This window comes from Notothenia coriiceps, unplaced genomic scaffold (genome assembly GCF_000735185.1).
Source record: "Notothenia coriiceps isolate Sejong01 unplaced genomic scaffold, NC01 NC01_scaffold00025511, whole genome shotgun sequence".
Lineage (NCBI taxonomy): Eukaryota > Metazoa > Chordata > Actinopteri > Perciformes > Nototheniidae > Notothenia > Notothenia coriiceps.
Window position 1 is genome coordinate 6904 of NW_011358212.1, and position 27279 is coordinate 34182.

At 40.9% G+C, this 27279-nt stretch overlaps 3 protein-coding genes and 1 long non-coding RNA gene across 6 annotated transcripts in view; 2 read left to right on the forward strand and 2 right to left on the reverse strand.

The window, feature by feature from the left end:
• The window catches only part of tefb (TEF transcription factor, PAR bZIP family member b), a 12038-nt gene extending 1682 nt beyond the window's left edge, over window positions 1-10356 (forward strand). The window contains exons 1-4 of one of the 2 annotated variants that reach the window (XM_010783636.1): window positions 1535-2049; window positions 3281-3922; window positions 5483-5685; window positions 6422-10356. In XM_010783636.1, coding sequence (XP_010781938.1) covers window positions 1908-2049; window positions 3281-3922; window positions 5483-5685; window positions 6422-6637 — 1203 coding nt within the window. In that variant the 5' untranslated portion in view covers window positions 1535-1907 and the 3' untranslated portion in view covers window positions 6638-10356. Of the gene's footprint in view, window positions 1-1534; window positions 2050-3280; window positions 3923-5482; window positions 5686-6421 lie in introns of those variants that run through there. The other variant, XM_010783637.1, reaches the window with a different exon arrangement.
• On the reverse strand, window positions 4986-20401 carry LOC104956179 (uncharacterized). The gene is made up of 3 exons (XR_799520.1): window positions 20168-20401; window positions 17877-17879; window positions 4986-4996 (listed from the first exon to the last, which is right to left on the reverse strand). It is a non-coding gene; the product is annotated as an uncharacterized lncRNA (long non-coding RNA).
• tob2 (transducer of ERBB2, 2) lies at window positions 11935-17273 on the reverse strand. Of its 2 annotated transcripts, XM_010783635.1 has the most exons (3): window positions 16846-17273; window positions 15511-16270; window positions 11938-12889 (listed from the first exon to the last, which is right to left on the reverse strand). In XM_010783635.1, the coding sequence occupies exons 1-2, from the start codon at window positions 17243-17245 to the stop codon at window positions 15549-15551; spliced, it is 1122 nt and encodes a 373-aa protein (XP_010781937.1). In that variant the 5' UTR covers window positions 17246-17273; the 3' UTR covers window positions 11938-12889; window positions 15511-15548. The 2 variants fall into 2 exon arrangements, with proteins under 2 accessions (XP_010781936.1, XP_010781937.1); XM_010783634.1 differs by having other exon boundaries at window positions 11935-16270.
• Window positions 20402-22604: 2203 nt separating the features above from the next.
• aco2 (aconitase 2, mitochondrial) overlaps window positions 22605-27279 on the forward strand; it is an 18581-nt gene continuing 13906 nt past the window's right edge. Inside the window, exons 1-5 of the mRNA XM_010783638.1 lie at window positions 22605-22692; window positions 24974-25116; window positions 25668-25926; window positions 26761-26853; window positions 27033-27191. Of these exons, the coding sequence (XP_010781940.1) occupies window positions 22657-22692; window positions 24974-25116; window positions 25668-25926; window positions 26761-26853; window positions 27033-27191 (690 nt within the window). The 5' untranslated portion in view covers window positions 22605-22656. The remainder of the gene's footprint in view (window positions 22693-24973; window positions 25117-25667; window positions 25927-26760; window positions 26854-27032; window positions 27192-27279) is intronic.

Consider the following 27279-nt stretch of genomic DNA (forward strand, 5'->3'; position numbering starts at 1 on the left):
GGGAGGGAGGGAGGGAGGGAGGACACAGGAGCTAAAAAAAAGGATGGATGGAGACTGGAGAGGAGGGGACAATGCTAATGGATGCAAAAGTGTGTGTGTGTGTGTGTGTGTGTGTGTGTGTGTGTGTGTGTGTGTGTGTGTGTGTGTGTGTGTGTGTGTGTGTGTGTGTGTGTGTGTGTGTGTGTGTGTGTGTGTGTGTGTGTGTGTGTGGTACGGCCTTGGGAACTCGCACGCCACTTATGACTCAGTATTTCTAAAATCATGACCTAGTGTGTCAAAGGGTCTAACAGCATTAGGTTGTAAACAGCCTTACATGTAACATGGTTGACTCAAAAGACAATGTTTGCAATCACTTTCTATATTCCCTATTCCTCCGCTCTTAAATTATCAAATCAAAGGATATTTGCCCCCAGCAAACATTTGCATGGAGTTTAACAAGATTGAGAGGAGTGTTGACAAAACACAGTGGGATCTTCTGTCCCCTCTGTGTTTAAACTGCTGCAGCAGGTCCCTCTCATCAAACAGAGGACACTTTGTTTACCAGGGTGGTGGTGACTCTGGCGAATCTGTAGAAGAAACAAACATAAAAGAACATGGTGTTCCTGAAGCCAAACATCCTGCTGCGAGGGATGTGCACGTACATGTCATATTTTGTTGTTGCACTGGGAGCTTTTGATGCAAGATTTAATCGCATAATAATGGCAATAACAATGTGGATTGACACATGTATTCAATTGAATGTTATTTATCATTTTGGAAACATTTGGTCGAAATATGATATTTTTCTTAGAAAATGAGACACTTGGTGGTTACAGGAGGTATTTTTTAGGCAGAAGAACTCGGTTACCTCTGGATGCCCTGCCTGTTCCAGTTTGTGCCAGCATGTGCCAAATATCGGAAGCCACGCCCCCCTGACAGATTGTACATTCAAGTGAGCACGAGGGGCGGGGGCACGTGTTCTGCAACGAGTATCTCCTTTTGGAGGATGTGCGAGTGACAAAAAGACTTCGTTGTTTTGATTAGGGTGTATCAAGGGTGAACGAGTGCATATGTGCCATTTAACGTGTTGTCATGAGACAAGTGTGCTCATGGGAGATGTAGTTTGCTTCCGCTGGAGGCTGCTTTTCTGCAGCTTGAATGCGCAGAGTCTAATTTAAAGATCTTAATGATGGCTGCATATGTTTTATATATATATTAATTTCCATGTCGAGGATTTTCTGATGTACAACCACGCTACAGACAACAAAGACGTTTTTTAAACTATAGCCTATTAATCGAGTCATTTGGAAGCCTTAGCCTTTGAGCCACTTACTTTCAATCAATAACATTGCATGGTGCAAATACAGTATAGATACAATACAAATAAAATGTATATAGACAAAAAAACAATCATTAACAACAGAGTACGGTTCTATTCAAGCAACATAAATAAGTCAAATACTTTGAAATTACAAAATGTTTTCTATCAAAAATACTCCAGCTTTGATTGACACTTTATGAATAACGTTTATTGATATTCCTTTGAATTGAAGCCAGCTCTGTGGCACAATTGTTGAACTGAGGAAATATGTTTCAGCCGCAATGTCTTTCTAGAAGAGCAACAATGCAATACACTGTAATACACATTAATATGGGCAGCACTGCGAACCAATCGGCTTCTACTATTGCTCGAGTGCGAGGGGCTTGCAGCTAATGAATATCCAATGAGTGCGCTCGGTGGGCACAGAGAACAAGGGGCTTGTGTAGTGTTTGTTTTTGCATTCTTAAATCCTTTTATATTGACAAACAGGCCTGAAAGCAGCACTTAGTGGTGGATCATAGCGGATATTTTTGTTGCGTTTTTCGCACCCCGCCTGGTGGAGGCACCCCTCGGTCCGTTCAGGAACGTCGCCCCCTGTCAGGGAACAATGTCTGGCAAAGCTGCGATGACAGTTGTGCTGAAGCCTGGGGGCAACAAGGCTCCAGAGGCTCCGCAGAAATCATTCCCTTTTGTTTTAAAGAAGATCATGGACATTCCTCCCCCTAACATCCTGGAGGAAGGCGAGGACGGTAAGATCGAAATGCAACAAGAAACAAAAACGAGCGCTCCTTTTGTTTATGTCTACGGATTTGACCCTATTAACCTAACTGTATGTGCACAAATCCATGCAAAGGGCTGTTTATTTGCATTAGGGTGAACTAATCAGGCTACATTAGGATTCTCATTGCATACTGTTGTGTAGCCTATATGTTGCACGGTGTCAGTTGTATCCAAAAAAGAACAAAAAGTTCTAACTCCTTTCTAAAGCCCTGCAAGCATCGCACACACACTGTGAAGAAACCATGGAGAAAAGGGAGATGTTGGCTTTTTGATTAGACATTTTGGTCTGATGTGTAATTGGGTCAGCAGTGTGTGTGGTGGTGTTTTGTGTGAGGCGGTGCATGTGTGGGGAAAGCGGTGCTCATTGTTTGTTTCCTTTGGCTTTCCTCGTCTAATGCTGGTTTCCTCAAAGCCTCGTTAAGTGTTTAGTGTTTAGTCTAGGATTTCACTTTCAAACTCATTCACAGTCTTTGATGAAGCCAATTTTTCTCAGACACTGCCACCACACCCCCTTTTTTTCCACCATATGCAAAGGACTTCTCTGTCTGATCCTCTCCAAATCACAAACCGAATACCTTTATTCGTCCAGCAGAGGGGACATTTACATTGCAACAGCAAAAATAAAGAGCTACACATATCAAAAATAATAATTAAGAGGCATGCATAAAATATCAACAACAAAACAGTTGTAATTACACAAATTTCAAAATACACATCCACTTCCAGTAACACTATTTCAAGTGTAGCAATTATACGGTAGTGTGATATCAGCCAGGGCTGCTCGATTATGACAAAAATCATAATCTCGATTATTTGGGTCAATAATTGATATCACGATTATTAAAAACGATTATCCATTTAATTTGAAAACACCCATTTATTTGAGTTGTTTTTTTTTAAACAGTTGAAAAAAAAAAGTAATAATAATAAAAAAATAATCGTTTTATTTTGATTACGTTGTTTTCGTAATCGTTGCTAGCCATAATCGTAATTGCGATTAAAATACAATTAATTGAGCAGCCCTACAACCATATGATAGTATTGCAATTATATGAGTTATTTACAGATGTATTATTGAATTGTTCAACTGAAGGATAGCAGCCAGTATTGGTATTCATTATAAAGTGAAAAAATGTCATTGTGCGCACAAAGAACCCTTTCACGCAGCCATTTAATTATTATCCTCTTGTGTTATTGCAGAAATAGAGAAGGAGAAGCTGTGCTCCCTTGAGGATGTGGATGGAGGTGGGGCAGGAGCAGCCAGTGCTGGAGGAGGAGGAGGAGGAAGAGGAAGAGGAGGAGAAGGAAGAGGAGGAGAAGGAAGCGTTGTTGTTGTTGCAGGTGCTGGTGGAGGTGTTTCAGCCTCCTTAACCCCTGCCATTTGGGACAAGACCATTCCCTACGATGGGGAGACCTTCCACCTGGAGTACATGGACCTGGACGAGTTCCTCCTGGAGAACGGGATCCCTGCGACCCTGGAGGAGGAGGAGCTGCAGAAGACTTTAGCCTCCGTGGGAATCAAAGCCAAATTCCTCCCCAAGGTTACTCCTACAGCTTCTTCTACTACGACCACGACTCCTGCCGTCGCCCCCGTCCCCGCCTCGGCGTCTTCCCCCTCGGCCTCCGCCACCTCCACCGTCACCTCAGAGCCAGAGGAGCCGGTGACGGTCACTACGCTACTACCGGCAAAGATAGAAGAAGAAGAAGAAGAAGAGGAAGAAGAAGAAGAGGAAGAGGAGGAGGATGAGGAGGAGGAGGAGGAGGAGGAAGGGGAAGAGGAAGGACCAGAGGAGGAGACGTTGTGTCAGGAAGTCAAAGTGGAAGTGAAAGAGAAAAAAACAGGTGAGAAATAGAGATGTTGTATTTTATTTTTGGATATACACTTCCTTTGCTTCCTTTAGCCACTTAGACACCTTTCAGCCTTTCAAATAGACATTTTTAACACGTTATATTTTATGTTGTGATGACTTGTTTACCTGAAACGCCTCCATTGGACTCCTTTGTTTACTTCCTGAACAAAGGGACATCACTTTGTAACACTGGCGCTCCTATTGGCTAGCGCTCCAACACATTGTACGTGATAGGCTGAGGAGGAGGGATCTCTAAGCTGTTGACCATCCCAACAGAGCCGGCCAGCTAACCAATCAGAGCAGACTGGGCTCTGGTTTCAGACAGAGGGTGAAAAGACGCACAGGCAGTATGAGAGAAATAAAGAGTTTTTGAACATTAGAGCATGCAGACATGTCCCAGTAGAGACACTACATTAAAATAGAAACCTCAGACAAAGCATTATATCTTCTTTAAGTTCTGTGAATAACAGCAAGAATGCCATTTGTTTCAGCTCTATGTAGTTGTTTAGGTGTCTTTGTATAGGTGCTGTAGTGTCTCCTTTTATTTGCTCTTGTCTCGTAGATGCTGGGATAACATAAACTAACATTACACATGAGGTCACTGACCTTTGAGCTCATGCTATAGCTCTTATTGTGTTTGTCTCATGGCCAGCGTGCGGTCTATTGCACATCACTGTTGTCGTGTAGGAACCTGCAACTAAAAGCAGACATTTACGGTGCTATATTGAGAAAGAAACACATTCCCTGTTGAACAATCTATGAGCAAAAGACACAGAGTGAGCAGCCATTGCATTGTCCCTGGAAAAAGATTACAAAGTTTGTCTTCTACCTTCAACAAAGCTCACTTTTTTTGACTTTCACTACCCAGAATATTGTTGGTGGGTTCTCTTGAGAATACTTGACAAGTCACATTGACTACATAAACATCTAGTGTTGGAAGCAGTGAAATACGTTTACACAATTTTACGGTACTTGTTCTATCATCTTTTTATGTTACTTGATACTACACAACATTTTAGAAGTGAATATGGTGCTTTTTACTTCACTCCATTCACTATACAGGTTCCTCTATTTATTCACCTCACTTAAAAACTTAACAAGGGAGAAGGAAGATTATACACACGTGTCAATGCTTAAACACAACAATAGATCAACAGAAAAAATGACTGCACAAGCTAACCCCCTGTCATCCGCACTTGACATCAAACAGGTGACTTATATAACCAAACCACACCCATGTGACAATTACCGGAAGTGCTTAACAAACAAATAAAAGTGACGTAAACAAATAATAATAATAATACAAATAATGAACTTGGGCTAAGTAGCGTTATGGCACCTACAGTATTATTCCATGATGTCTGGCTGAGGCTTACACTGCATTACCTTAGACCTATGGAAACAATGGATGCTCCCCAAGGACACACTTTGACATGTATGCAGGGGGTGGGGTCGGACCGGTAACCCCTGATTTGCCATATATGTAGTATTTTGCTTTATTGGAGTGTCCTCTTTTATATCCAAGCTAACTTTGTATCTCGATACCCTGCAGAGCGCAGCACCCCCTCCCCCGTGGACCCCGAGGCCATCGAGGTGGACATTAACTTCCAGCCGGACCCCACGGATCTGGTTCTGTCCAGCGTGCCGGGGGGGGAACTGTTCAACCCGCGCAAACACAAGTTCTCAGAAGAGGAGCTGAAGCCCCAGCCCATGATCAAGAAGGCCAAGAAAGTGTTTGTTCCCAACGAGCAGAAGGTAGGCGTATTTATATAAAGAAAACACGTTTATTCATACCAAAGCTGACGACTGTGAGACCTAGAAATAATCATTTTAGATCCGTTTTACTTTATTGATCCAAATTTGGGAAATTGTTTTTGTTACAGCAGCATGTAAACAATGCATTTAACAAAAATTCGATCTAGTAAAAACATATATATCTATTGAGTAACAATACTGAATAAACAAAGTACTCACATTTTTTAAAATTACATTTAAAAGCAATAATGTAAATAATAGTGGCTGCACAATTTGTATTTTTATTCCAAAAACTAATCACACACCTTATTTCTAATAATAATAATAATAACACCATTTTAAAAACAACATGTTGACATAATTTTTTTTTTTTAATTTAAGATCAATTTTGTTGAAATGTTGGTTAATGATCCCAATTTTGGAAATAGTTGTGTTAGAGCAGCATGTAAACATTGCATTTCACATGAGTAACACATTGATTGATTATACATATCACCATACACATACTTAGAAGCACCATGGTGACATAATCTTTTACACCAAAAAGGACAGCTAAGTTTGACTCAGTGGGTCTCGGTGGTCTCGTCCTGGTGAAGATTAAAGCGTTTGCAAACAGAGCGGTGGATTAGGGATCAAAGAAAGGGGGGGATGTTTTCACAACACAGATGTTCGTTTGTTTCAAATCCCTTTGCTAATATAAACTCTACTGCTCACGTTCTCTCTCGTTTCCCCGCAGGATGACAGATACTGGTCCAGGAGGAAGAAGAACAACGTAGCGGCGAAGCGTTCCCGTGACGCGCGGCGGCTGAAGGAGAACCAGATCACGGTGCGCGCCTCCTTCCTGGAGCGGGAGAACGCGGCGCTGCGGCAGCAAGTGTCCGAGCTGCGGAAAGACTGCGGACGATGCAAGACCGTCCTGACCCGATACGAGGCCAAGTACGGCCCGCTGTAAACAACTCATTAACACCAAAAACATGACGTATCAATGAGACAAAAAGCAGAACTCCCTTCCCCGCAGAATTCAACACGGACACCAACCACCAAGGGAATCTAAATTTGCATCTTCGCCGACCTCCATGTCCATGTGTCGAGCTCCGGGTGTGTTTTCCCGACGCGAGGTCCGGAGTTTCGGACACACACTGGCAGGCGGCGAGGCTTCGTGATGGAGCGGGGGCCGCAGGAGGGCCTGTGGAAGAGCGCCTGGCTCCTACACACTCAGAGAGGAAGATTGAGGACACTCCCGTGGTCAAACACACAGTCAGGAAATCAGAGCAAAGCGGTACAAATGAATCACAAATCCGTTATTTTTACAACTGCACAGCACTTATTCTTCTTAGTGGACCAAAGCATGTCAGTGTAGAAGTCCTGTGTTCAGTGTGGTGCACACTTTGCCGCCCCTCAAGTTTCCTCGTGTTGCACTCGTGTTTGTGTCGTGTCTGTACTTCCATTTAAACACTCCAGCTAAGACGATAGGAGCAGATGACGAAGGAGCAGGAGAAAGAATCAGGTACTTCCAGAGGGAGGAAGCAGAAAGGAGGAGAACATGAGTAATTCACTCACAGTCACTCACAATCTCTTTGTGTGTGTAGTCGTGTCCCCGGGCCACAGTGTTTAAGTCTATGGTTTAAATCTACCGTATAACACCATGGGAGACACATAGATTTTTTATTCGGGGGAAAAACATGCATGCCCTACAATTTAAAGCTACTGTGATGTGGTTTCCTTTTTCTACTGACCTCAGATCAGCTTCCAGAGACCTCACAGGATAAAACAGGTTTCCTTTGATTATAGAAAGAGAGATGTATTTCTTGTAGGTTAAAGGCATAGGTCTGATGGGCCCTCACCAGTGGGGGGGTATGCTCATGCGTAGGAGAGTTTATTTTACTGCACACTGCAGGTAGAGGGCGCTAGAGCCTCCGCCTGTCTGGTCTAATGTAGTGACAGCTGGATTTTATTTTTTTAAAGATTTAACCAAGCCCAAAGTCGACTGTTTCGAAAACAAACCTTTGTAAATATGGTTCTTTATTTACTGAGATCCTGTCTCTATAAGCTTGATATTATTCCTATATTTGCCAAATGAGTGCTGTATTTATTCTGATGGTAATAATGCATCTGTTGATTTTGATGTATAACATGTCAGATCATTTCCTTTGAGGAACAATACTTCTATAATGAAACCATTGCAGGGAAATCAAAGGGTAAACTGTGCTTTTGGATGTTTAAACAGATTTATATATAGTTTTATTGGTTTTGTTTTGTTTCTATATATATATATACATTCAGCGTGTCTGATCACAGAGAAAAGACACTCTTATTTACCTCATCCAACACTTCCTATTTTAAACGATATAACGTTTAGCAGGGTTGGAAGCAGAAAGCACATAAAGCAGCTTATTTCATTTGGCAGAACTCCGAGTGGATGCGTTGGGTTGCTGAATTTCTAAATTATTGAATAGATTTCAGACTGTTATGGGACTCGATAGCTCAAATGTCTTTGGCTGATGCACATTTCGTGCTCGGTTTGGCTTGTGCTCATAATCGCCATAATAATCTTGGAAAGAAAAAAAAAAGTGGCAATAATACTCTGTTATGTAATGCTCGTTTTATTTCTGTGATGTATGTAAACGTATTATGATGTACTGAATAGATATGCCCCAAAGTCATTTGTGCTTCCAGTTTAGATCCTCTGTAGTCCAGGATCCTAATGCATGAAACCCAGTGACCTGTCTTTGTTATTCCGCTGAATATTTCACACAAAGTGTACTTATGTCTGTAAACCATCACTGAAAACTCCATATGTTTTTGGATGGGTATACGTTGATGGTCTATTGTACAGTTCTGTCAGAAGTTTGCTATGATCTCCTGTGTTTACGACTTGCATAGCGCCACCTATCCTCGTGCAGCAGTGCTAGACCTTGGGGCGAACATCAGCAGAAAACACCTTTTGATCACTGTGTGGATTGTTTTCTATTAACTAAACATTGATCTATATCTAGATACACTGGGTCTGCTTTTGATTTTGTGTGTTCTTGTTTCCTGATGATTTTGTGACATTTCTTAGCAACGTGTTTATGTTGCTTTGACTGAATTGTATACATCAATGTAGATGATGAATGCAACCGTTTAGTTGTGTTTTTAATTAAAATATTCTACAACAGCAGCCAGTCTGATTAAAGAGCGGCGCAGTGATGACGTATATTTGTAGGCTGACCCATCGCAAGGGCTCCCTCGACAAAAAGCCAATGGGATCTTTTCATAGGATTTCAGAAAATAAGATCTATGGCAATCACATTTTTATGATTAAGACGTTTGGTTTAGCAGGAAAATCTCCACATATTAATACCATTTTTTTAGGAATAAATGCAATCACCAGAAGTTAAAATAATAAGGAACTTCCCGTCACCACTGCTAAGCTAAAGGCGGCTAATGTTCGGTGTGATGTTTAGTATTCGGATTTAGTCACTTGAATGTTAGCAACCGTTGTTTTTATGACACATAGAAGCTTCAGACATTCAATCAGCAGTGATGTATTTAGTGACGAAAACATTTGAAAATCTTTTTATCTTGTGTTAAAGATCTTATTTCAGGCAAAAACACATTTATAAAACCATTGTCTTGGAGACGAGGGAACCAGATGTAGTCAAATGTCCTGGTATAAGGCCACATTGCTGCACAACTTTATAGGTACAGGCAGGGGCGGACTGGGACTAAAAATCCGCCAGGGACTCTCGACCGGCCCACTTCGGTACCGCTAGTAGCCTATATACCGCGAGTAAATTGACAACGTGGGGTGCTAGTGACTGACTTATCCGACCGGCCCACTTCGGTATCGGCCCATCCGTACCCAGTCCGCCACTGGGTACCGGCCAAGAGATTATTTTAGAAGACACAAATATGTATTCTTTAAATACTGGATACAGTATGTTGCAACGTTTCTTGATGCTAGTAACTCTCAAGCCTGCACATTTTAATTTAGCTGGCGGTAAAACCAATAGGTAATGAAGAAAGCAGCAGCAGTTAAGATCAGCAGCTCGGTCGCCTCCTACAGACAAAAACAGTAGGCTACTGGCGTCTTTACCTGAGCACTAATTTAGGAAAAAAGTTTTACAACAGCGTGTTTTTCCTTAAAAGGACCCATTTACTTTGTTTCGGAGGTTTGAAATATAAACTCTATTATCGCCAGTTAATTAAAAAAAAAGAACACATTTGTTTCACAGCAACATCATCCAGAACATGCTTAAAATCAGCATTTGAATATTAGGAATTAGAGAATGAAAGTGTTTACTGACATCTATATTTGCTGTGTAACAAGTGTCTCATACAAAAAGCTTATAATAATTGCAGCTGTAATACTTTACCTGCAGGTAGCACAGGTGTACATTGTTGTTGTTTTGGCCTGTAGTTGGCACAAATGAGCTGTTTTCTAGCCTAAAACGGTTGCTGCATCATAATAATGACTTTGTTTGCTATTCAAAGTAGCTTTAAAACACCTGGAAGAATATTTAAAAGTCCATTTATTTCTAAGCTGTGGTTTATTTCCCCCCTTTTTTTTAATAAAAAACATAATTTTTGTTAAGTGTTTTTGTATTGTCCTAACCATGTATAGGATGCAGTACTATATCCTAACTGTATCTTGTATCATGCAATTGAAAATAAATTGAGATTTCATGACTCGTTGGCTCTTTTGCTTGACCTTGCCTGAGTCATCAGCCAGCTGCGGCAGATGTAGCAGTGCCGAGAGACGAAGAGACAAAAGAAAGCAGCAGTTTGGTGCACGAATAAAGACGTTTTCTCCTAGTTTTTTAACCTAACCTTGATGCATATGTTCAAATAGACAATCCCCCATGATTTCCCTTCGACCAGTTGTTTATTTTACAGCCCCTCCATTGGTCCTGCTGCTCATCAGTATTCCAGAGGAGTAGGAGATGTTGCGTAATGATCACATAGACACACTGGGGAGCAGCGTTGCGTAACAGCAGCTTCAAAGACCAGCAGGATGGGGGTGTGTGTGAGTGTGTGTGAGGAGGAAAGAAAACCAAAAGGGAGGGATTCTGGGAATTAGGCAGGGGTGGGGGACAAAAGGGAGGAAAGGATCAGGTGTTTGGAAAGGATGGAGAGGGAGGGAGAATTGGAGAGGGGTGCAAACAAGATGGACATGGAAAGATGGAGAACAGGGATGCAGCTAGAAACATGTGATCAGAGGGAGGGAGGGATGCAGTGCGTGGGCGAGCAAGACGTGGAGGAGAGCCAAGGAGGAGCCCAGCCATGCATGTTAATGTCACACCACTGCATGTTACTATAGAGCGTTCACAGAGAGCGCTCCATGATGACATTTAATGTAATATCTGCTGGGACGCGTCCAGCTGAGGTGGGCGGGGAGCAATCTGGATCCTCACCATTTGAGAATTTCAGCTTTGCTTTGAATTATTGATCAAACATCACTTGAGTTTGTTTACAGCCACAAAGCTCAAACTGAGGCTTCTCACAGGAGCTCAGGGGATCAGCTTTGATCTGCAATATGTTCAATATTAAAACAGTGGTGGAATGTAATGAAGTATATTTACTAAAATAGTACATTTTTCAGGTACTTTTAGTAAGGATTTTCCTTTTATGCTATTTTATACATCTACTCCACTACATTTTTGTAAGCCAATATTGAGTTTTTTAATCCACTACTATTTATTTTTACAGGTTTAGTTACTTTACAAATGCACATTAAGAGATACCTCAAAATATAAATAGACTAATAAATTAAAATTGATATATCGTTATAAGTTAACTGACTCCATTGGACTCCTTTTGTTTACTTGCAAAATATAGTGACATCACTATGTAACACTTGCACTTCTATTAGCTAGCGCTCCAACACATTGTACGTGATAGGCTAAGGGGCGGGACATCTCTAAGCGGTAGCCCAATCACAACGGAGCCGGCCAGCTAACCAATCAGAGCAGACTGGGCTCTGGTTTCAGATAGAGGGTGAAAAGAGGTGTTGCAGCACAGGCAGTATGAGAAAAATAAAGAGCTTTTTGAACATTAAAGCATTGAAACATGTCACAGTAGACAAACACAATACAAATATGAGGCTAAACATTAGCATACAACTTTTTGGGGTATTACTTTTTGACATTTATACAATTTAGTATTGCTACTTTCACTCAAGACGTACTTCCACCACTGGAAATAAGAGGGATGCCTCTATGATCCATGTATGTCATGCAACACTATTCCTCCACCACAAACAATGAGGATGACACAATGATCTTATGTTCCATGCTTGTTTTTTTGCCAATCTGTTTTTATTACAAACTTAAAAAAGAATCTGATACAATAAGAAACTGCAGTAGTAACTCCCCATTCCCGGGGGTGGGGCAGCACAGAAAACAGGTCATTGCATTTCAGTAGTGAAAGATTCATTACATCTACAGGGTGTACAGATCAGATACAAAATAGGAACAAAAATAATAAAATACAGGCAGGAAAGAAAGCACTATATTTATACATCATCTGAACTTTTAATTATATTTATTTGTACTCTTAAATGTTAAATTTTTTACATAGAAAATAAACTTCTTTTATGACAATGAAATATTCCAAAGTGCAAAATAAAACGCACACATCGATATAAGCAAACGGACATCAGAATACAAAATTCTTGTTTTTCCTCCTCAATAACGTTCAACCCTGATTGTTGAATGGCCTGCGTTTGGAGTGTGTTTAGAAAAGCGTGAAAAAACACAAACCAGCATTTACTCTTTTACAGTCATCGTCACATCCTCAGAGGAGACCGATTTGTATACAGACGAAATTTAACAACACCTCGTTTGCTAAGAATAATCTCACAAATATGAAAAAAAAAGAGTCACTGAGTCATTTTGGACATGCATGTGACTGTCACGTTTAAACACACAAAACAATTCTGTTTCCCTTATTTATTATCCGCAGGCCATCTCAACCAGGGTGTAGCCTAATAAACAGATCACATTCACAGCACATTCATTTCCTTCATCCTTTCCGTAACACTGTCTTCTCATTGAGACGATATACTGATTTTTGTATTTTTTTTTCCCGGGTGCAGAGAGGTAGAAACCCCTTAAATCCTTCAGGGTAATTTAAACTATGGCATTACATTGCACTGGAGAAGGGCGAGCGTCTGTAAGCAAAGACAGTCTGGGATATGGCTATAGTACCAGGACCAAAGGACCTGGGGAGAAAGGGAAAAAGATGAAGTGAGACAAAGTAAAATGTGATGGGATATAAAATATACGGGGGCGTTTTGTTCTAGTAAATCTGATTTATCTTGGTTAGGCGCTTTAGTAGCAAACAAAAGAAGTCAAGGAGTGTCGGATGGGAGTAAAACAAAATGTAGGAAATCTATTGTGATCCTAAATAAGTATTGAATTTACAACAACAAAAAAGGAAAAGAGGGAAGGACTTGAATATATCTGAAATGTAAAATTGTTTCGTTTCAATAATACATTTCTATGGGAAGTAGAGTGAACGTGATTATTAACTAAAGTGGGAAAATATAACAATTTCTTCAGAGGAAAAAAGATAAGCAGAGTAACTTGTAGTAGGGAATGTAATAAATATGTAGGGGATTGACCAAAATAAATGGGTAAATGGACATTTCACTTAAGAATAACTCCGAAATGTGGATCGTTTGTCTAAGTGGGGTAACTTGGGGGTAGTGAAAATGTGTTTAAATAAAGTGGGGAAAAGTGAATGGTACTTTTAGCTCGAAGGATAAAATACAAGCAGGGTAACTCTAAATATGTAGGGAATTGACAATAGAAAAAAAAAGGGAAATGGACAAAAACAAAATCTGAAATGTGTAATTTTTGGTTTAAATGCACTGCCAATGGAGAGTAGTGTTGTGAGACTGCCCTGGGAGCACAGAACAAAAGTGAAATCAGCCATCTTTCCTACACAAACCCTTTGTAAACATTCACATCTTAAACTTCAAATCCGACTTGAAGAATGAATACATTTACCCGTCTTATTAGACAAATGCCAAAAAGGTACAAGGTACAATACACATTCAATACTTTATTCTGTACATCTTTATTTTTGTCTCGGTTTGCATATATTCACGTTATTTTCTGAAAAAATAACCTCGGCATGTAAGAAACTAAACAAATAAATCTGAACGTAAGAACTTTGTATATATACATATTTCCTGGACTTGTCATGTCTTTACTCGTACAAATGTCAGTGATCATTTTTGCAGAAAAAACTAAAATATATAGAAATAAATTACAAAACAAAGAAACGATATAAATGCATCTTTCCCCTCACAATCATAATGACATTTACAGACCTCCCCACCCATCCCCTTGAAAAAAAACAAACAAAGAAATAAAATCTTCCATGCATATGACAAGATGTCACGTTGCAAAACCAGAGTCAAGGGTCCTCATTAATAGGTTTCTGGAAACATTCAAATAAACAGCATCTCCTCAATCTTGCATGTGCACTGTTTGAATCTCTAAAGCATTTCATGGAGGCTAAAGGAACGATGTAGCGCCACACAGCCTCAGAAGTAAAGTGCTGCTCATCTGAGAGCCACCCCTCCCTGCAGAGACTCACCAACAATCACATGGACCCAGCTGGTAAACAAACCTTTGTTAGAGACATGCAGCAGACTTAAAATCTAACCAATAAAAGCAGCAGACCAATTGAGGATCACTCATCTGTATGAATCTTTTGTCAGAAACCAGAGGAGAAGAGGAGAATTTCAAGAGGAGGGAGAGAATGGTTGGCTTCAATACCATTTAAGCTCACCACAAACGTGTTCTGGGTTTTAAATCTCTCCACAGCCTGGATAACACCGAGGCGAAAGAAGCCTCGAGCTGCTGCTCTCCCTTTCACTTCCTTCTTCGTGCAGAGGAAAAGCTCTCCCTCAAAGTCATGCTAAGCCATTTATCACAATGCCTGCTGCATCCCTCTTCTCCTTCACACACGACCGCCTGCGTGTGTGCACGTATGAAAGCACAATTTACATCCCAGTGTGTTTAATTGAGGCATCAACGCGCGGTTAAAGTCTTAAAATGCAAACCCGTTTCTCCACCAAGGTTTCCCTGACCTTCCTAGCTGCAGTATCCCCCCTGACAGATGCAATACATTCCCCTACATCGCTCCCTTACTCCCCCAAGCTGCCTTTCTGCTCACTCCACTGCTCTCGCTTCATTTAAACCCGTGTCATGTACACACATCCCAGCTGACGACAAACTGGCGACAACAACGACTAGAGGAGAGGGCCCACCATCGTACAAACAATGGGTCTCTCCATCACGCTGAGCCACAACAAAACAGAGCAGCGCCACACACTCGCTCACACAGCAGACCCCCCACCCCCCCCTTCTCTGTATTTGTGGCAAGTAGGGCAGAGCAGATTGCAGAGCAAAGTGCTGAGCTTTCCACAGCCGTCGTTCCCTGCAGGACTTGGCGAGGAGCTTCTTTCACAGCATGACAGTGCAGTGCAAAAGTGGAGCTACACTAGAGTCCATTAAACCACAAAACAAAAACAAATCCTTAACGTTAACATTTAATGCAAAGGAATAAACATAAAAGCGATTGGCAACGACTCAAACGTAGAAAGGAACCCACCCCTCCCCACCCACTCCTGTCATCAAAGCAAACGGACGAAAGCAACGAATGAAAAGATAGGGCGGGATTGGAGGTAACAAAAACTACATTTCATTATTCAGTGGACGTGGTACTTTTTAAATCCTCGTAGTAAAACTAATTCTCAACGCGTTTTAGTATCAGAACAATTTGTTAGAAAAAACTGAAAATATCTGGAGCGTCATTTTTCAGACCCACCTCGGGAGAACATTTCTTTTTCGTTACAAATGAAGGCTTTAGTTGGCCAGCACCACCGGCTGGAAGGACTGGCTGGGGTATTGCAGGTTGTAGCTTCCTAGACCCTCCACAAACGGGGGCTTCTCCATGTAGGGGATGCCCCCGCTGCTGCCGATGATGCCAACGCTGGGGGGCGGAGGAGGGCTGGAGAAGGGGTCAAAGGTCGGATGGGAGTGTGGCGGCTGGAACGGGCTGACGTGAGGCTGCATGGGCTGGGAGTCAGCATCGAAGTAAAGGGCGCCCGGCGATCCTGGGTACACGAACTCTTTGGCGTTGGGGGAGAGCTGGCTGGCGATGGGAGCGCCTCCGAGGGAGTGCAAGGACAGAGAGAGAGGCTTGTGCTTCAGCAGGTCCGGAGCCAAGATGGCGGTGGGGGAGTGGGTGAGCATCCTCTGAGCGGGGGGGAGGATGGAGCCATTGGCGCCAGTTGTTGACCCGGCACCGCTGCACTTCTTCATCTTGGTCGAGCCAAATTTGGTGGCGGCGAAGCTGGCGGTGGTGAAGGTGATGGGCTGGGGGCGGGCGGTGGGGATGGAGGAGTGGGCGGAGGGGTCGGGGGGCGTGCTGGAGCTCGGGTAGCTGAAGAGGGCGGTGGACATCGGGGTGGGGGAGCTGGAGAGAGAGGGCATGAGGGCGGGCGACGCCTGGCTGCCGATCGGAACGAACACCTGAGCGTCCGGGTTGAACCCCAAACTCTTGGCCTCCTCCGCCTCCGAGTCTCCTTTAAGGAATCAGAAAGAGGTAATATTGACAAGGTTTACACATACGAGGAATGTGCCTTGGTGGACATGGTGCATATAAACACAGTTAAAGAAGATACAAAATAAAATATATATTTTTAAACTATATTGAGTTAAGAGTGACATTAAATCTGGATATACCAAAAAACTACGTAAAGTATACTATCGCAAAGTAATAAAATATGTGCAGTATTGTTATGGAAAGCTGTGTAGATGCTAAGAGAATAATAAGATATGTTTATGATCCCAATTTAGGAATTGTTTTCGTCACAGCAGCATAGATAAGCCATTGCACGTGAAATAGAAGTAAATAAAATAAAAAACAAGATATACATATCAGCAGTAGAAGATAAACAAAATACGCAAAACCGTGATTATATACAGATCAATAATAAAGGATATATATTGAAAACACAATATAAATATACAAATAAACATCTAACTCACAAAATGTAAACATTTAATACAATATACACTTTACAGAATAATTACAGTTTTAAGTTCCATTTAAATCCTCAAGGGACCATCTGAAAACAATGTATATAAGTGAGTTTACCCTCTCTGGTGGGCCCCTCCGGCATCTCTCCGTCACACCCGAGTCCAGGAGTCTCTTCCAGGTAGAGGACCTTCACCGCCCCCTTCTCTCCGATCTGGTAGGAAACCTCGTACGGGTCGATCCACACGCTGAGCTCTGCAGGAACGTTTGCACGAACTTCCTCCGTGTCCAGGCCGCTCCTCTTGGCGGCTAACTCCACCACGGGGTCCCTCGGGGCTCCCAGGTGAATGCAGCGAAAGGCAGAGCCTCTGAGAGGGGCTTCGGGGTACCAGTGACCCTCGAACCGAGAAATCAGTATCCTCTCCAGCTCCTCGCCAAACAGATCCGCGCGGCGCCGAGGCAGCTTGTTGTAGAGGTAGGACACGATGAAGTTCAGGGCGACCTTCACCTCGAGATGCATGGCTGCTCCGGGTCAGCGTGGGGGGTGGGGGGGGNCTTTAAAGGTGGGGTAGGTAATTTTGGAGAAACCAGCTCGAGTGCGCTAGAATTTGAAAATACACAGCCGGAAAGAATCTGCCCCTTCCTTCAGACTTCCTTACAGAGCCCCTCCTCCAAAACACACGAACGCGCACATGACCAATGAGGGCACGAGATAAGTTTGTGCACAGATGGAAGGCTGACAGGCAGGTAGGCCATCCAGTTATTTTAGCCGGGCCGGCTCAGATGATTGGTCGTGCTTTTTACAGTATTACGGCTTCCACAGATGACATTTTTTAAATGTATTTTTTGTCAAAGCACTTCAGATATTCATTGCTATCGGGATGTTAAGAGCATTCCATGGAATATAACAAAAAGTGTATCTCGAGCCGGTTTCTCAAACTTACCTACCCCACCTTTAAGTGCCGTCATGTCATTGTATGTCTTTGGTAGCTAATTATCTAATCTAGCAGTGATGTAATTTACATTTTTCTGACATTGTTGTTTTTTCGTGTGGGTGGTCTTTTTTCTGTGTGTGCTAGTTAATGTGGAAATAAGTTTATTCCTGGTTTGTTTTGGCAAAAGAAAACAGATTCTGAAATAAAAAGAAACACCAACTGTACCAAAAGAAAAATGCTGCTAATCATTCCCTTTTGGTCACACAAAAAAGGTATGTATCAGTTAATGGACGCTTAATTGATTTACATGATTATTTGGCACACTTATGCCTCCATATAGGTCATTGACTCGAATAAAAAGAAAAAAAAGGCAAGAAACGTGCACTTCTGCATGCATGAGAGGAACGGAAGTGATTAATAAGCTGTGGATTAAGACATTTCTATACTGAAAGAGTGCAAACATTGATTCAAAAAGATAACTTTTGGTCAAATGCATTTGAAGCCATCATAAATTCAGAGCGGTTGGAGAAACAGTGCAGAAAACACACCATATTGGCTTTAGTAACCAAATGATACATTTGTGAGATGCTTAACGCGTGGAAAAACACCACAGTTTCAGTGAAACACAGCATCAGACATGCTTTATATTCTATATGTTGGTTTCATCAGCTGCAGGATCTACTGATGGATGTAACAGATGCTGTGTTGTGGGCTTCATAAATCCTTTATAATCTGAATCTGATCCCAGGAACGCATCCTGCTTTGATGCTTAAACACAGTCACACGGAGGCCATGCTGAGTCAAAACCACTGAAGGATTACAGGCAAAAAAAAGAAGCAATAACACCACCGATACTCAGAAAAGAAGGAGGTGTAAAATGGCAGGACAGTAAGTCGACTTCACAGAACACCATTTCCCACCATGCAGTGCGTGTGATCTCCCCCTCCCCCCCTTACACACACAAACAATTCACTCACATTCACTTCCCTGCCAGATGGGGATTCAGCAGCTAAGATTAGAAAGACGCCTCCGATTAAAAGACAATTCTAATGCTATCACAGATAAAGCTGCATGCAGAGTGACTGTTAAAGATTCACATTTCCCCCCCATCGCATGAAAAAGGTGACATTGAAGGATAAAATGGGGGTTGGTTAGAATGGGCTATAAATAGGGCCCCATTTTGCATCTGTTCCCCTCCTGCACCTTGGTTTAATATGAGTTTAAGTGACTGTAAAAAGGATAGGAAAATCCCCTGGTCCAGCACCTGCAACAGCCACCAGCAATACAAACCTTTAGTACAAACACACACACACACACCCAAACACACACACAGTTAAAGCTACCAGCAGCTTCTACTGCATTTCATATCTCGTATTATATAAACAAAGCAAGATGTACAAGATCCAATGTCATCCAATGACATAAGAGGAGTAGCTATGTTAGTATGTGCAGATGTTCTGCTTTAAGAATGTATTTAGAAGTCTAAATCTTAAACCAGAGCGTGCAATTTTAATAAAAACCTCCACGCTCACAAATCCCTGGCTTTGTATTCTTCACTGTTACACAACTTAAGGAGCTCCAGTGATGTTTGCAGGCCTGTTGTTGCAGGTCAGAGCAGCAGCAGGATCTATAGAGCTATTTTTGTTTACATGGACTCATTATCAGAGCTGCATATGTGCCACTGTGTGCTGCGAAGCCCCCTGTTTTGATCTATTGAGCACATGTGAGCTTATAATAGCCCTAGCTAATTTGCTAAATAAACACAATACATATATGAAAGCAAAAAGCCTTTAGAAATATTACAATGGAGCTTTTAAAGCAGCAAATAGAGGCCTTCCTGAACCAAGTTACACCTGAAACCTCAATTGGATATGAATAGTGATGTTTTTCTCTTTCATTGAATCCCCCTCGCTTACAATGTTCTCCCTAAACAGATTGATAATAATAGATGCCTTTAAATGGGCATATTTTTGCACTACCAGATGCTAAATGTGCAAGATGAGGGCGAGAGAGGGATATCAGCTGTGTGTGATGCTAAACTCAGATACTAAAAAAGGAGCAGGGTCTACCAGGCCATTACTGCCATATGTCAAAAGGCAGTGAAGAATAATGGACACTGGTTTAGGTGACATGCAAGTGAAGAATCCCCCCCCACCATGCCAAATTAACGCTGTAAATTCAATTGTAAGGCTAAATAAGTGGAGAACAGACTATCGAGCGAGTGTGTGCCCACTGAGCAATAAGGAAGACAGTCCCTCCTCAGCATATACAGTCAAACAACGTATAAAATAAACATGGCAGTTGCATATACTTCAAGAAGGGAGCACTTAAGCTAATTTACAACGGGCCAGGATAAAAACAAAAGCTGGGTCTCTATTTAAATGGCCGAACCAGTGCTGTCATTCATTACAATGAGCGCATTTTGCAAAGCCAAACACAGCAACATGCACGCAATTTAAGGACATTTAAATGCAGTTTCATGCACCAGCTGACATTCAATTACTCACCTATCGTCACTGATGCTCTACCTTGACTCCTGCGTTTGTCTTGTAATTCCCCTGTGTTGTCTTCGATTTCAAGGCGGACGTGTCGAGTCCTTGGTGCAAATGCTGACCACTGGATATTGTTCTCACCCCAGCGTTGTGTTTATTAATCTGCTGCCCCCATTTCTGCAACGTCCAAAGGGTTTCCCAGTTTTTCTTCAGCTGACAGTTTGCATGGAGGCTCCAGTGAAACTTTACTGTTTGACAACCCGGCGTATTTATACACTGTGACTCGCCCACACGCCCGTGACGGCAGGGACTACTTTCTTCATATTATAGTAGCTGGTGCTTTATTATTATTATTCCATACAACGGTATCTGTGCATATGTAATGCTGCCAGTAAATCATTTAGTTAATTTCTTATTTATGCAGAATATTTATATAAATATTACCAAGCAGACTCCTTTTTTGGAATAACAATAAAACCAAAAACTATTTTCATACCTTGCATTTTTTACACCATATATAAGATTTAATTTCATACTCCTCTTTTAAAAAATAACGATGTAAAAAACGCTAATTGAGGGCATGTTTCGTCCATGTTTACCTTGCAGGCACTAGTTAAATTGGCGGAGGTATATTTGTAGTTTCTAACGGTGCTGTGAAATTTGCTAAAAATATAAGCGGTGATAGCAACAGAGTCCCTATTGGCTGAGAGGGGGGAGGACCCTCACATTATTGGGCTGCAGCATCCACTCAGCAGCTAAATCAACTTGACTTTTACCAGGGGCTTGTGGGAAATGTGGTTATTGCCACTAAATGGTGTGTGGTGGTATTGATAGTGTTAAATAAAAAAAGACATGCATTAGAGATTGATTGATTCCGGGTTTGTTATGCATTCAAATCAATCCACATTTTGATTATCAGTCATCTACAGTAGCCTATGAGAGGTACTGTGATTATGGATTTTGTATTCAATAAAGAAATATATTCTAATGATATAGGCTAAATTCAATTATAGACATCTCCCAACTACACGAACACATACAGTATGATAGCCATAATTTTCAGTTAATCCTATAAGTATTTTTAAGCATTTTTTTCCCATCCATATAGTCTTCAACTTTTAAGTCACGCAAGACATTTAACCAAAAACTAAGGTAGTCCCACATCTTCCATTACAGTTTTGCATTTTTGTGCATTTTTAAGGATTATTCCAAACATAAATTATGTATTGACGTGAGAACCTGGCATATTTTCAGTGTTATCAGGTCACCAATACTTTAATATAAATCCCATTTTTTTTAATTGCACAGATGTATTCCATTTCCTAATTTAAATTTCGATGTACAAATATATATATTGTGCAATCACCGCTAAATGCACTTTAACACAGGGGTATCTCCTCTTGCACTTTCTGTAGCTCTTGTTTCTTCTCTTGCACTTTATATGTCGTTTCTGCTATATTGTATTACCATGTCATAAATATTCGTGTATGCTGCTCTTGCTCTTTTGCACTTTTTGCATATCATGTATTTTGTTTTTGCTATGTTTGTAAAATGTAATCTTCTTAAATGTTTTATGTGAGGGACTGCGGATGGAAATGAGCTCAAAGCTAAATCTGGCACTGTTACGCTTGACACATTTGAATGTTTTAAGTCAGGGGTGGGGAACCTTTTCCTCTCAAGGGCCATTTCAATTTTTTCCATATCCTCCGAGGGCCGTACAAATCATTGACCTCTGCTTAAAAATACTAAAATCACAGCCCATTAATTTCGCCTTTCTTTCATGCTGTGCAAAGAAAAAGCAACCTCCAAATATTTTACCATGACTCGCGTATGCATTCACGTGCACGGTGTGGCATGACCACCAAAACAGAAAGATATGGAAACAAGATGTGTGCAAATGTATTTAGTTTCCTATCCCTGTGGACATGATTTAAGTAGGGGGTGGATCTAACATCCTCCAGGGCAGGGGTTCCCAAACTTTTCAGCCCGCGTCGCGACCCCCTTTTTTTTACTGTAATATAGTATTTTAAACCTGTTTACTTTATTCTCTTATTTTTTTATAACTATGATCATATAAAGATGTCCCTTTACCTCACTGGTTGGAGAAAAAGCTTCTTATATTCGTTAGCATTGCTAGCTAACCAGATGCTAATAACAACAAAGTTATTGACTGTATGATCAGTATGACAGATGAACAGATCGAACACTTAAAATGTAAGTGTTCATTACTGTGCATTGTCCCTGCCAAATAAACGATTAAATGAAATAAAATAAATGCAAATTTTCTGAATAAATTTTCATAGTGTTATTCCTCTTATTTTTTTGTATATTTCTATTTATTTGATTTATAATATTTTACATGTTATATATTTGCCCCTTGTTTGACAATCTTCCTATCATATTCATGTATACACCCAAGCAAGTTCCTTTTATGTGTACACTTACTTGGGCTCTAAGCCAGTCACGTCACATGAGGGCGACACACATCTTTGTCAGTGAACAAAATGGCGTCTTACTGTTTGACTGTCACCAGACTGCGGGTAAGAAAACGTTATTTTATCTTTTACAGACTCTCTAACCGCGTTGTTTTCAAGTACATACATGAATAAAGAAATGTGTTTCTGTATAGTCATATTTGTTTCTCTTACGTTTGACGGTTAACGGGTAAAGTGCGCAGACAGCGACCGGTACTCAGGTCACCGTGTCCTCGTGTGACTCATGGAAGCGTCGCCTTGTAACGGCTAAAAAACACCCAGACTTTACAATAACAAACATTAAATCGTGTTTTTTATAGTATCAGTATGTAGTTAAATCAATATCAGCTGGATGTTGTGTGGAAACGGTCTCGAGTGGCCTGATATTTGCAAGGTGATCACAAGGTTACAGAGTTTTCTTAATGCGCACTTCATTACAGCTCCTCCTGACAGCTGGGAGTGATGCCCTGCACTGTGTTTCTGATGTTTTGTTGGGAAATGGAGGAAATAAGATTGTATATATTCATTTTAAATAGCACAGGGCCTTCAGTACGTAGCTGTATACAATAGGTTGTAAACACAAGTAATTATGCTTCTTATAAAGTCACCTACTGTACAGCCTACATTCGGTCATACATTGTTGTACTCAGTGGTGAATGATTAGTTTTTTTCCTCATTTGCAGAATAGTTACAACATCGTTTTTGCAATGAGAATCTCATCTAAAAGTGCAACATACTAAATACATAAAAGAAATAAGGAAGTGAAATACTGCTATAAAACAATGCATGTACCTATATTTAGTGTTTTGTCTGCTAGGTAAGGGCTTGCTTTGCTTGGTGATTCATCATTTTATTGTCTCATTATTTGTATTTAAATTTCAGACTGTACATCCAAATAATGTGCTCCCAGAATAATGTCATCCCACCTATTAACAATCAGATGTGACCTCATCCATTATTCGTATCAGATAACATCCTATGGTATAAACAAGGGGAAAATACAGGGTTAATATGAAAAAAACCCTGTTATATTACAGAAAGAAATGTAGCTTTATTTTAGACTGAAGAAAAACATGGCTGTCAGTGTAGTGTGCTTGAGTTGTATACGTTTGAGATTTGTCATTACTTGCTGTAGTCTACGTTTATGAGATGGTACCTTAGTTAGATAGCATAGCATTGCATTGAGTGGACATTATATAAAAAGTCATAATTTTCCAGAGCTAGGGGAATGGCCCTCTGAGGATTTTCTCCACTGCTCCTGATTGATTTCCACTGATTTTCTTTGTTGTTGTTAATAGTGCTTCTCTGATTTACTCTGCCTGTGCCTCTAGTGTTCACACATCCACAGTGTCCTGTATCAGACTGTCAGTACTAGCCTAGCGGGAGGCTAACCACTGAAATATGAGCTGTGTGAACTTTCACCCAGTTTCCTCTGAGCACAGTGTCTTTCCCCTGAATATCAACACTGAGCATAGCATCCCTCTTGTGTAGACTAAGGTCACTCATTGGCAAGACAGATTTAAATATGGTCCTGTAATATAGCAGCTTGATATAGCCTAGTTTCCCACTGTCGCAAATGACAGCCAAAAACTTTATTCAGTCACAGTGTCTTAATTTCTTCCAGAATCTTGATGCAGGAGTATATCTAGTGTGTTTTGCTCCATAATAAAGCTTGCAATGCACAATTAAAGGACATAAAGTTATTAAAATGCTTTTTACAGTGTCCACAGATTCTGATTTTGTGTAAGAAAGTAAAGATTCATACCCTGTTTTGACAGCTTTTTTTAAAATTCCCAGCACGAACATATGCTGACATTAAAATGAATTCATCATCAGCAAAAATAAAAAATTTAATGTGGCTAGAACTTCTCTTTGTACAAGAATATTTTTTTTTTTAAATGACTGTCTTTTATTTATGTGGCAAAACCATATGTCAAAAAGGGTTCTTGTTTTTTTAACAATATAGCACTTTTGTACACTGGAGTACAATTGGAAAAGATTAACAAATGACCAATAACTAATCGACTTAATATACTTTGTTCACCTCCAGTAATGAGTTGCTCAGGAAATTCAGAGTTGTCTTTCTATCATAATGTCAATGTTTAACCAAGCTGGCCGAGCCGTTTGTGACCAAAATAGAGGATTCTTTGTCTGTGTTTTTACACACTACACATTGAATTTCCTATTGGTGCTCTTGCAAGGTTATGTTTTAACCATCCTCACATGTGGTCCCATTCTTTCGCACTTTATTGCGTCTATAACTCAAATATGTATGTGTTATTCTTTACAGTAAAACTTTGTTTATGGGGCAATTTCTCAAACCGGTCCTTTGTTTCCTCTGCTCTAGCTGGTCCTCGGAAGCGGGGCGAGGCGTTTTCATGTCTGCTCGGCCTTCAACGCCAAGGCCAAGGTGGCCATGAGCCGCTTTGAGCCCAACAGCACCGTGAACTATGGGAAGATGCACGAGAACATCAACATCGTGCGCCAAAGGTCAGAAGTTGCCCTACTACACAGAGTGCTTGATGAGTACAGTTTGGCTCATGAGGAATGGCAGGTGTTTATGGCAGCTGCACGGTTAATCTTGTGACATTGAGTGTTTACTAGTGAGGGCCCACAGAGCTAACTTTGGATGTCTTGGTGTTCCCGCCTACTGAGGTCACCACATGCTGTACGTTTTTTTGTTTGCCTACCTGGAAGTTAGCATTGTAAAGATCTCCCTAAAAAGCTAACGTTAGGCTATAAACAAACTACATTATGGTCACCACCGTTAAGCTAAAGGTGGCTAATGTTTGGCGAGATGATGTTTTGTAGTCTCATTTAGACACTTGTTGGCAACCGCCATTTTAAGGCCCATAGAAGCTTAAGACTCACCATGGGGATATTTGACTGACCTTTTCTATGTAGTCGAACAAAACGTGAAAACCTCTCCAGCTTCTATCAACGACAAACCTTTTATTTGGTTTTGTTTTTCTAGCCATATTGATCACACTTGTAGTCTCTGAGGCTATAAACACTCCTCGTCTCTTAATCCTTTCCTCCAGGCTCGGCCGTCCTCTCACTCTGTCGGAGAAGATCGTGTACGGTCACCTGGACGACCCGGTGGGGCAGGATATCGGCCGCGGCAGCACCTACCTGCGCCTGCGCCCCGACCGCGTGGCCATGCAGGACGCCACGGCCCAGATGGCCATGCTGCAGTTCATCAGCAGCGGTCTGCCCAGGGTGGCCGTGCCCTCCACCATCCACTGCGATCATCTGATCGAGGCTCAGATCGGAGGGGTGGAGGACCTGCAGAGGGCCAAGGTGAGGACAGAAAGAGACATATAGATGGAGATGATATGTATATATTGTAGTAAATTATATTGCAGTATAGTTTATAGTACAGTAGGGTTGCTCAATTAATCGTATTTTAATCGCGATTACGATTATGGCTTACAACGATTACGAAAACAACGTCATCTCGAAATAAAAAGATAATTTATTTATTATTATTATTACTTTTTTTTTTTTTTTTTTACTTTTTTTTTTTTGGGGGTTTTTCAGTTGAATTATATTTAAAGTTCAGGGTAATCAACTATTAAAAACGTACTGTTCAATTTTTTTTTCTCCAATCAATGGATGTTTTCAAAGTCAATGAATAATCGCATTTAATAATCGCAATTACAATTATTGACCCAAATAATCGAGATTATGATTATTGCCATAATCGTAATAATAAGTACAGTCATTGGTTGAAAATTGCAAATTCAGGAAATTGATGGAACATTTTAAAATGTGTTGAGATGGATTTGATTGTAAAGCAAAAAAATGAATATACCTACATTATATATTTATCTTGGGTTGTGTTCTCACATTATTCTAAATTAAATTGAGCCAAATAATGTTAGTCAAGTAACATTTGGTCGTCTTAATAGCAGTGTATTCCCTTTGTCCATCTGTCAGCATTGTCGTTTTCTGCCCGAAGCTGTCATAAAAAATAGTTTTTATTCAATTTAAGCTGCCTGCTTGATCAAATAACTGTTAAATTGCAGGATTTAGGATTTAATGCAGCATCCAAGTTTATTATGTGTGGTAACATCAAGGATACTCATGTACCTTATATGAAAAATAACTCCTCACCAATAATTCTGAACACAGGAAGTAAACGAGGAGGTGTACAACTTCCTTGCCTCTGCCGGAGCCAAATACGGAGTCGGCTTCTGGAAACCCGGATCAGGAATCATCCATCAGGTGCAGTACACTGATTTATTATAACGTTTTAAATGTCTTTTACATTGAAAAATGATGTATTTGTCCATCCAGAAAAGCACATTCCAAAGAAGTCAATTTAAAAACAGTAGTCTGTGGAGAATTTCATCCCAAGATAAAACTGTGTGACTGACTCGTGTCTCGTCCCTTTCCTTGGACAGATCATCCTGGAGAACTATGCGTACCCTGGAGTGATGCTGATTGGTACAGACTCCCACACTCCCAATGGCGGTGGCCTCGGCTCCATCTGCATCGGAGTGGGTGGAGCGGACGCTGTGGACGTCATGGCAGGAATCCCCTGGGAGCTCAAGTGTCCCAATGTGAGTTTTTGACATCTTGTTAATTATTTTTATTTTTTATAAATACTCTTTATTGAGTTTAACGCAACATACAGAACAATGCACAACA

Coding starts and splice junctions, on each gene's coding strand:
- tob2 (XM_010783634.1), bottom strand. CDS start 17,245: ATGCATCTCGAGGTGAAGGTCGCCCTGAACTTCATCGTGTCCTACCTC. Junction 16,271..16,845: donor GGAGGGGCCCACCAGAGAGG/GTAAACTCACTT, acceptor GATTCCTTAAAG/GAGACTCGGAGGCGGAGGAG.